Source organism: Mirounga leonina, unplaced genomic scaffold (genome assembly GCF_011800145.1).
Source record: "Mirounga leonina isolate KUSES-001 unplaced genomic scaffold, KU_Mleo_1.0 Mir_82, whole genome shotgun sequence".
Taxonomy (NCBI): Eukaryota; Metazoa; Chordata; class Mammalia; order Carnivora; family Phocidae; genus Mirounga; species Mirounga leonina.
In genome coordinates this window covers 15099948-15110497 of record NW_023270825.1, presented here as the reverse complement: position 1 = coordinate 15110497, position 10550 = coordinate 15099948, and the positions used below count along the sequence as shown (strand labels likewise).

At 38.5% G+C, this 10550-nt stretch overlaps 1 protein-coding gene across 4 annotated transcripts; it reads left to right on the top strand.

Annotated features, from left to right (window-relative positions):
- Positions 1-548: 548 nt before the first annotated feature.
- On the top strand, positions 549-10336 carry GPR65 (G protein-coupled receptor 65). Of its 4 annotated transcripts, XM_034992425.1 has the most exons (3): positions 569-649; positions 941-1026; positions 8670-10336. In XM_034992425.1, the coding sequence occupies exon 3, from the start codon at positions 9120-9122 to the stop codon at positions 10143-10145; it is 1026 nt and encodes a 341-aa protein (XP_034848316.1). In that variant the 5' UTR covers positions 569-649; positions 941-1026; positions 8670-9119; the 3' UTR covers positions 10146-10336. The 4 variants fall into 4 exon arrangements, with proteins under 4 accessions (XP_034848315.1, XP_034848316.1, XP_034848318.1 ...); XM_034992424.1 differs by lacking the exon at positions 941-1026 and having other exon boundaries at positions 549-649; XM_034992427.1 differs by lacking the exon at positions 941-1026 and having other exon boundaries at positions 613-649; positions 8653-10336.
- Positions 10337-10550: the final 214 nt, after the last annotated feature.

Genomic DNA, 10550 nt, shown 5'->3' with positions numbered 1-10550 from the left:
ACCAAACATCCATTCTTCCCCAGCTGCTTTTTTCCCAGGAAGCTCATCTGGCTGAATCCATGTAGACCATCCGCTCCCACGTCATACATCCAGTGATTCATCCTTTCTTTTTTTCTCCTTTCTTTCTTTTTTTGGACATCTCTTTGAGTACTTACCCGCTTTCACCCTTGTATTATGGTTGTGACTGAACAGGTCTTTCTCTCAGCGGGTGATGAGGTCCTTGTGCACCGTAGCCAGATCCGGCATCACTCCCTGAACAATGCCCTAAGAGTATAATAGATGTATGTATAGACAGAATAAATGAATGAGTGAGCGAGTGATTACATGAAATTCTAGTACATATTCTATTAAATAAACTTATAATACCAGTATACATTGTGATTAAGATGCAAAGAGGAAAGTGAATCCTAAAAATTATACTACAGTAATGAATAAACAAAAACGTCTTTTAAAATATTTAGGAGACTTCTTTTGTTCAAATTTGGATAACGTAAATCCTCATTAAGAGGTTGCTTCCTCATTGTTTTGTGTTGAAATATGAGTGCAATTTCCTGTCCCCTCACTAGGGTTGGTTTCTCATCTCGGTGCAAGCAGATTTATCCAGCTCCTCGGCGGACAAGATCATCACCGAGATCTTGAAGAAACATGGGTAAGTGTATGATTAAACATGGGTAAGTGTATGATTAAACAATAAAATAAGATTTTTATGTAGATGACATACTTTGGCATGATTGTCAGTAATGTTCACAACCTTTTATCGAGTTTAGGCTATATGAATGCAATGAAGCAGAACTTTATAAGAGAGAGAGAAATGAGATTGACACAGGGTTTCCTCTTCTCTGAGCAGTGGTAAAAGGATGTCAAAAATGATATATAGAAAGAGTTAGGTAAAACTACCAATATGCAAAAGAGGAATATTTATGCTCCATTCCCTTTTCAGGAAACCTCATATTGGCAAACTGAATTAAGTGTTTGTGAAGAAATCTACCAGCTCCCAGCTGTAGAGTCATCCTGTGCCATTTCCTGGTTGGTACGATGGTCTCGTGATACTTTTTATGTCATCAGAAATAATGTGAAATTTGGAAATAGGATATCCAGTATTAATAAGTATTAAGTCATAATTCTTACTTAACAAGTGGCTATCAGTATCTGGCACATAGTAGTCTTAATAAGCAGCTATTAAACCGATCAATGAAGGGAAGGAAGTGTTTCCTATATCCTGTAGGAAAACATTGTCATCAATGATTTGTACTATTTGAGGACCTGGTTAATAATAGATATATATATTTTTAAAGATTTTATTTATTTATTTGCGAGAGAGAATGAGAGACAGAGAGCACGAGAGGGAGGAGGGTCAGAGGGAGAAGCAGACGCCCCGCTGAGCAGGGAGCCCGATGCGGGATTCGATCCCAGGACTCCAGGATCATGACCTGAGCCGAAGGCAGTCGCTTAACCAACTGAGCCACCCAGGCGCCCAATAATAGATATATTTTAATACACTGGGGATTATCTTCTTTTGGCATTTGGTAAAAATTCAAGTCAAAATTAGAAACTTATCCAAATTTCTCAACACTGGTTCTAAAAACAATTTTGTCAAAATTTTATTAAAGTAGTAAAAATGATATCTGAAAAGAGGTATGAATAATAAGAACTATGTATTCCATTAAAATCTCAGAAGCAAAAAAAATCTCAGATTCACACAAATTAATTCGACAGCTGTTATCTGCTGAGCTTGGTATCATATGTGAAATGTTGCTGTACAAATTACACTCTGAGTGCCCCTGGCGTCCCCGCTATGTTCTGGGTAGATGGCCGAAGATGATCTCCTCTCAGGACATGTAGGGAATAGCACAAGGACACCTGCAGACTAGCAGTGTGTCATTAAAACAGTACCATCGTCCAATACATAGTGAAGGCCTCCCATGTGCCATGAACGTTATGTGTGTTCTCACTTTATTGTCACGATAACTCTCTAAAGTGGGTGTTAATTTTACCTGTGAAGACTGAAACTTAGAGAAGAAGCACCATGTCACAAATCCCCCAAGGGTTGTGAGAGCCTTTCAAAAAGTCTCCAGAGCCACACGCATAACGACAACCTCATTACCACTGCTTCTGTTATCCAAGAGAGGACACTCTGTATCTGCTTCATCAAACTATTTGATCTTGTGATGGTTATAGTCAAGGTTGGAAATGTTTTTACAGAGAAAGAAATTCATTCCAACTTTATAAATCCTCCTAAATTTATGTTTCCCTTTTATCCATCTTTTTTTCTTCCTTAAAAGAAAAGATGCATACTTATTAAGATGAATAGAGGAGGAAGGGGCACCCACTGCCAGCCCCTCCCCACCCCTGCCCTGACCTCTCAGTCCTGGTCCCAAGGAAGGATATTTTCATGGTTGAGGTGTTCTTCCCAGACATGTGAGCCTAGTGATAGGTGGGACCCTGTGCAGCCATCGAAGAGGGTTCCATCCTCCGTAGCTTATTCAACTCTGTGCATCTCAGACTTTTTTCTAGTGTCATTTTCTGTCTTCACTTGTATCCTTTAGAAGTCCTTTTAATGAGGATTTTGGGGTCAATTTTCTCAGTGGTAGTTTATCTTAAACTGTCCTTAATTTTGCTTTGGTTTTGACATTTAGTTCTGTTGGGTATGTAATTATAGGATGACATAAGTTTTCATGGCCATTTGGAAATATCAACCCACTGTCTCCTGGTCTCTGTTATTACTTCTGTGAAGTCCTTTGTCACTCTACAGTTCATTCTTTATAGGTACTCTATTTTTTCTCTCTGGCCCTTTTTTTTTTCTTAGTCTTGGTTCAGCAGATTCATTGCAGTGTGTCTAAGGAATGTAGATTTCCATCTTTGTTTTTAATCCTATTTGGGATTTGCTGGGTTTCATAAATCTGAGGATTCCATGTCCTTCATCAGTCCTGGACAGCTGTCAGTCATTATCTTTGCAAACATTCCCTATTTTCTCTCTTCTGTCCCTTATGGAACTCTAATTAAACATATGGGGACCTTTTCACTTTATCCTCCATGGCTCTTTGGTTTTTTTCCCGTCTCTTTAACACTCTGATAATTTCATATGATTTCCTTAGATCTATCTTGCTGTATGTTAGTTTTCTCTTCAACTAACGCTCATCAGCGAGTTAGTCCCTGTGTTGATTTTTTAAATTTAAATTATTACATTTTTTTTATTTCTGGAAAGTTTATTTCAATCTTATTAAAAATATGCCAATTCATCTTTGTTCCTTACATCTTGTTCCTTACTCATGAGTTTAAATTCCTTCCTTTATTTCTTATTTTTAAAAAAGATTTTATGTATTTATTTGAGGAAGAGAGAGAGTATGAGAGGGTTGGGGAGGATCAGAGGCAGAGGGAGAAGCAGACTCCCAGCTGAGCAGGGCTCGATCCCAGGACCCTGGGATGATGACCTGAGCCCAAGGCAGATGCTTGATCAACTGAGCCACCCAGGCGCCCCTCCTTTATTTCTTATTAAACATACTTGTTTTGTGTTGTATATCTATTAATTTTATTCTAAAGCTCTTGTGGATCTGCTACTCATCTTCCTCATTTTTTGATGAATCTTATAGTGGTTAATGTGTGTGTGTGTGTGTGTGTGTGTTTTAATGAACTCATATTTGTTAGAACTCTGTGAGGATTCTTTTTTTATTTAATATTTTCTATTGAAATATAGTTGACACACAATGTTACATTAGTTTTAGGTGGACAACATAGTGATTCGATAACTCTATACCTTATTCTATGCTCACCGCAAGTGTAGCTACCCTCTGTCACCACCACACAAGGCTCTTACAGTAACTCTAACTCTATTCCCTATGCTGTACCTTTTATCCCTGTGACTTATTCATTCCTTAACTGGAAGCCTGTATCTCCCACTCCTCTTCACCCAGCTTTCTCACCCTCGTGCCCCCTCCCTTCTGGCAACCATCCATTCCTTCTGAGAGAATTCTTTGAAGCCTAGGTTGAGAGAACTTTCCTCAAGGGATGATTTGTATTTACTTCTTCCAGGTGCCTAGGATGTTTGTTTTTTCATATGGCAAACTTTCATTTTTGGCCAATTCATTTTCATATTGTTTACATTATTTATTGTTTGCTTTGGTTTCTATGAATTTCTTTTTATATGTGAGAAAAGAAATAAAATCTTATCAGTTCTTAAGAAGGTCTATATGCTCCATCTGCAGGTAATTTAGATGATGGTTGGCTGTCAAGATTCTTTATAGCTCATCCCACAGAGCCTTTGATTCTACTTTCTAACTTTTTAATTGCAATATAACATAATGCAGAAAAATGCACATATCCTAAGTATACAGCTTGATGAATGTCTACAAACTGAACACGTTCATGGAATGAACACTCAGAGCAAAACCAGAATATGACAAATTCTCAGAAGTCCCCCTCATGCCCTTTTCCAGTCATTACCCGGCCCCTCCCCCAAAGTAACCACTACCTGACTTCTTTTTTTTCTGATATTTAAATGTTTAATATGATACTTTATAACCAAATTAAACAAGGTTTGTCCACCTAATAGGCAGCAAGCCAATTAAAACTGTCACTGAGTTTTGCAGTGAAGAAAGGTAGGCTATTTATTAGTGTGACACCACGCAGAAGAATGGGGAGCTAATAGTCTAGAGTCCTGAGCTCCCCAATGGCTGGCAAGTGAGGGCTCGAAGGGCAAAATTTGGGGCAAGGGTCTTTGAGGAAGTGGGTATCATTGAGTGGAAGCCCATGAGATCATGCTAGCAGGGGTCTCCTGAGAAGGTGGCCCCCGTTTTTTTTGTTTTGTTTTTAAGATTTTATTTATTTATTTGAGAGAGAGAGAGTAAGCGGTGGGCAGGGGGAGAGGGAGAGAGAGAGAAGCAGACTCCCTGCTGAGCAAGGAGCCTGACATGGGGCTCAATTCCAGAACCCTGAGATCATGACCTGAGCTAAAGGCAGATGCTTAAACCACTGAGCCACCCAGGTGTCCCAAAGGCGGACACTACTGAGTGGAGGCCCATGAGGTCATGTTAACAGGTGCTCTGATCCTGCTTCATCCAGCCCCGTGAAGGTCTTTTCCATCTCAGGAGATTTAGATTCTGAAAAATATCTTTATCCCTTCTGTTAGAGATTTCATTTGGTACATTTAGTAATTATATATTTAAGGTAGTGCTGATTAACTACTTGTAAGCTAATGGGGTCGCATTCCTACAGGCTCCCTGGCGGGCCCAGCCATACCTGCGGGTGGTATAACCTCTAGGGTTCATTCTTTTTCTTTAAGATTTTATTTATTTATTTGAGAGAGAGAGTGAGGAGAGAGAGAAAGAGAGAGAGAGCACAAGCGGGGGAGGTGTAGAGGGAGAGGGAGAAGCAAACTCCCCACTGAGCAGGGAACCTGATGCAGAGCTCCATCCCAGGACCCTGAGCCACCCAGGCTCCCCTCTAGGTAGGGTTTGTTCTTGCATCTGGACTGACAAGATAGATGCGGGCATCAACAACACATGATTTTTGCAACATTGCAGACATATCATGCTACATATAGATCAATCTCACAATCGGTTTTATCTACATTTTCTTCCTTACCACATTATGAGTGGTGAAAGATAATTAATTTCAACCTTGAAATAGTTCACAGAGGATTCCTGAACTCAACAATAGACTCTTCAAAGCTCAGCCTCATGAATCTTAAGAACTGGGAAATTGTTTTGAGTATGGTAGCAGGATATATGCTCCTTTTAGCCATCTATTTCTCAAATCAAGTGCAGGAAAAATTAGAGCCTAAGTTAATCCGATACATTCTTCATTACAGAAAAGAAATCTATGGGCACATAACAGCACATTGTTACTAAGTGCGAAGACATGATATGAGATGATGATTTTTACAAGTTTATTTGAAGCCTGTGTAGTCTAACAGACAATATGAAAGTGATGTTTTCTAGAAAACATGTGGTCACTTTCGATCCAATTTACCGAAGTGATTATTCACAAATTATTTTCTTTAATTAGATCTGTTATTATGGCTAGAAGACTTGTACTAATCTATCGGTGCCACTATTTCAGTAGAAAATAGAAAATAATTCTCTTCTTTCTCAACAAAGCTGGTCTGCATTGCTGCAAAAATACCTCAGCTTTCTTTTTTTTTTTTTTTAAAGATTTTATTTATTTATTCATGAGAGACAGAGAGAGAGAGAGGCAGAGGGAGAAGCAGGCTCCCAAGGAGCAGGGAGCCCGATGCGGGACTCGATCCCAGGACCCTGGGATCATGACCTGAGCCGAAGGCAGACACTTAACCATCTGAGCCACCCAGGCGCCCAATACCTCAGCTTTCTAAGGCATTTTTATGCAAAAAGCAGAAAGCAAAATGGTTAAGAGTCAAGAGGCTTTACTTAACATTCCAACCTAGGATTGTGGCCAAGTTCTACCAATGATTAAATAGGTATTTCCGGGCTAATGGCTTAATATGTGGCTCAATTCTTTATTTGTAATATAAGGTTATAATAAATAGCACAGAATTGTAGTAACACATAAATTATAAAAAACATGCATGCCATTTTAAATGGTGCCTAGCACATAGAAAGCCTTTAATAAATGGACCACTGCTCTGATTTCTAACAGTGTAGATTAACTTTACCTACTTTTTAATCAGATAGTATATATTCTTTTGTGCCAGTCTTTTTCTATCACTCTGCATTATGTTTCTGAGCTTCAACTGTGCTATTGTATGCCGCAATAATTTGTGCATTTTCATGGATGTATAGATTTCAATTGTGTTAATATTTACTTATCTATTTATTTATCTATTTACTTCCCTATTCTACTACAAGTGCTCATTCCACTTGGGGGATAGTACAAATAACGCTACTATGAATATCCTAATTCTAACCCATGTCTTTCGTAACACTTGTACGTACTTCTGTTGACCATATACCTAGAAATGGAATTGCTGAACCACAGGGTATACGTAAGTGTCAAAACAATTTTCCAACCAACAGTATATAAAAGTCCCAGGCGCTCTACATCCTCACCACAACTTGGTAATTTCTGTCTTTTTCATTTTATTTATTCGGGTGGGTGTGTAGTTGTATCTCGTTGTGGTTTTAGTTTGCATTCCCTTGATGACTGATGAAGTTGAGCACATAGATTCAGCACGAGTTCATGGCTGGTGTGCAGATCGCAGGACTAAACTAAGAGTGTAGACTCAGGCCCCATTCCCAAGTGAGGTCCAGCCAGAGGCCATGAATACTCAGGGATTTTTCATCATGACTCCTCACGGAAACTTGCCAACTTTCCCTGCTGTCTGTAAGGAGCTGTCCAGTTTGTTGTTTCTTAGGTTCATTTTTCTAGTTCACCTTTTGTGTGAGAGCAGAGGCTCCAGGATCCCCACACGTGTGGGATAGAGAGAACCACTTCCTGCGTGTGTCTGAACTCCGTCTCCAGCTTCTCTGCATTAGAGGCTCTAGTTACTTCTTCCAATCCACATATGCCTCCAGACGTCCAGAGTTTTTTGCTCACCTACCTTCCTGATCTCAGCTCCCACTTCCTTTTTTCCATCAGTTTTTTTTTTTTTTCCTCTCTGGAAGTTTCACCTATTGATTTAAAAGGTTGTTTTTTCACATTTTGTTCATATTTCTAGGTGTGGTAAAACAAGAAGACTTGGAGAATTTTAGTTCTCCACTTTGTTTTAAGAGTGACATATAAATAGATACTCTGAATATGGTTTTTTCTTCTAGCAGAACCCTTGTGGACTTGTGGTGGGAAGGCCTTGGTGGTGCTCAGGGCTCACTCATACTTGGAAATGGGTGGTTTGGGTGTCATCAAGCACACAACAAGTTCTCTGCATAGTTACTCTACAGAGGGTCCTGTGAAGCTCCCCATCACATAAATCATCCAAAGCACTAATAGGCCTCACTAGCAAAGGAATAGAGACAGAAGTATTTCTCTACTCTACTATGAAGAGAAGGATGGGGTCTCTGCTCCTATGTGAATCTATAACATCAGACCTTTAAAAAACTAAGGTAATAAACAATCAGGTACAAAGGTAGACACTGATAATGACAAGATCTTGCCCAGAATTAAGAATATTCTGCCCTCTCTTTCACAAAAGTGCAGGAAAGATAAAGTACCCATGAAGGAAGCAAAAGGAAAACAAAAGAGGTAGTGTTGTCTAATTATTTATGAAGTTTTAGCAAGCTGCTATATTCTAAAATATTTCACTTCATTAAATTTCTTGTGACAATATTTGCTCGGCTAATAAGCGGATAGTGAAAGTGCCTCATACCTAGATTGCATACGAAATTAAACATTTGAAATCATGTAACTATACTTATCATACAACTCAAAAGCATTTACTGATTACAAACAAATCATTACACTTGCCATTTTTATTAGCTCCGAAAATAACGTTGTAACTTTAGTTTTGTGATCATGTCCGGTGAGAAATAGAATTCCCTCTAATCTTTCACCTTGTGGGTAATTCTTATTTGAAATAGACTAAAATTTCTCAGCTTGATTTCATTCACTGAAGTCAATTAAATAATTTCCCTTTTTAAACACCTTTGTTATAATTTAATACATTTTTGATATCTTCAAGAAATGAAGGAAAAGAAGATTATTTCAAAAGCATGATGCATCTGCTAAACATCTAAACTATTCTAGTTCATCTTTCATTACAGAAACAAAGGCATGGTAAAAAGAGATGTTAATCTCTGTGAAAACAAAGCCTTCTATGTTCATGTGTGCACCAATCTCCTGAGTTTTGTGAAGAAAAACAAAATGGGGACAACACTCTGTGGATGCTGAGGGATGACCCGGTTGGTCCCTGAGGGTTCTTCATCAGCATTCTGTGATAATAAGAACGTGGACTTCTGCTCGTTAAAATCCACTGGCCATTGTGACTAACTGTCAGGAGGCTGGATTCTGACTTCCAACCATTGATATCTTTGTGAAAATTGGTCTACATCCACCCTTTAAAAGCACTGATGAATGCATCAAAGCTTTTGAAAACGAAGAAAAGTGGACACATTTTAATAAAAAAGATGTTAAAAACAAACTGGAAGGAGACAAAACTGACCTTGCTATTTACCTCCTAAGAACAAATGTAGTTCCCACCTTCATACGAGAAAATGAACAGCACGTGTATTGAAGAACAGCACGACCTGGATCACTATTTATTTCCAATTGTTTACATCTTTGTGGTCATAGTCAGTGTCCCAGCCAACATCGGATCTCTATGTGTGTCTTTTCTGCAAGCAAAGAAGGAGAATGAGCTAGGAATTTACCTCTTCAGTTTATCACTCTCAGATCTGCTCTACACATTAACTCTCCCTCTATGGATTGATTACACTTGGAATAATGACAACTGGACCTTCTCTCCTGCCTTGTGCAAGGGGAGCGCATTCTTCATGTACATGAACTTTTACAGCAGCACGGCCTTCCTCACCTGCATCGCCGTCGATCGGTACTTAGCTGTGGTCCACCCTTTGAGGTTTTCTTTTTTAAGGACAAGAAGATTTGCCTTCATGGTCAGCCTATCCATCTGGGTATTGGAAACCATGTTCAATGGTATTATTCTGTGGGAAGATGAAACAACTATAGAATATTGTGATGCCAAGAAGTCTAATTTTACTTTATGCTATGACAAGTACCCCCTGGAGAAGTGGCAAATCCGTTTCAACTTCTTTAGGACATGTACAGGTTATGCAATACCGTTGGTCATTATCATGATTTCCAACCAGAAAGTCTACCAAGCCGTGCAGCATAATCAAGCCACGGAAAACAGTGAAAAGAAGAGAATCATAAAACTCCTTGTTAGCATCACATTGACTTTTGTCTTGTGCTTTACTCCCTTTCATGTGTTGCTGCTGATTCGCAGCATCTTAGAGCATGATGGGAATTTCAGTGAACTTATTTTTAAAGACCACAAGTCTGGGAAGCAGATTTATAAAATGTATAGAATCACGGTTGCATTAACAAGTTTAAATTGTGTTGCAGATCCAATTCTGTACTGTTTTGTCACTGAAACAGGAAGATCTGATATGTGGAATATATTAAAATTCTGTACTGGGAAGCTTAATAACTCAAAAGGGCAAAGAAAAAACATACTTTCAGTGTCTACCAGAGACACTGTGGAATTAGAAATCCTGGAATAGAAGCAAAGAATTTTTTTAAGGTACACAGTATCATATCATCAAGATTACATTTAGAAGAGGAAATCAAGCATGGGAGGGGATGAAGTGTTCCAATTGAATATTTTAATCCTCTTCAATGAAAATCTTTTAGAAGTGTATTGTATGGTTCCCTGACTTTTATTAAATTGAATATTAAACAAAATTTGATATTATCCTAATGACTCTAGATCATTATTATCGATGGCAATTGGTTTGTTTTGTTTTGTTTTGTTTTGTTTTTTTATCCATGCTATAACCTTTTAGAGGTTAATAGATGTATGGAACTCTGTGTCCTTGATTCAGTGAGCTTTGTGTCTGGTTTTCATGATTTTTGTCACTCTTTCATGGATTTCAGACCACCAACTATCACTTTTCTAAACTGTATGT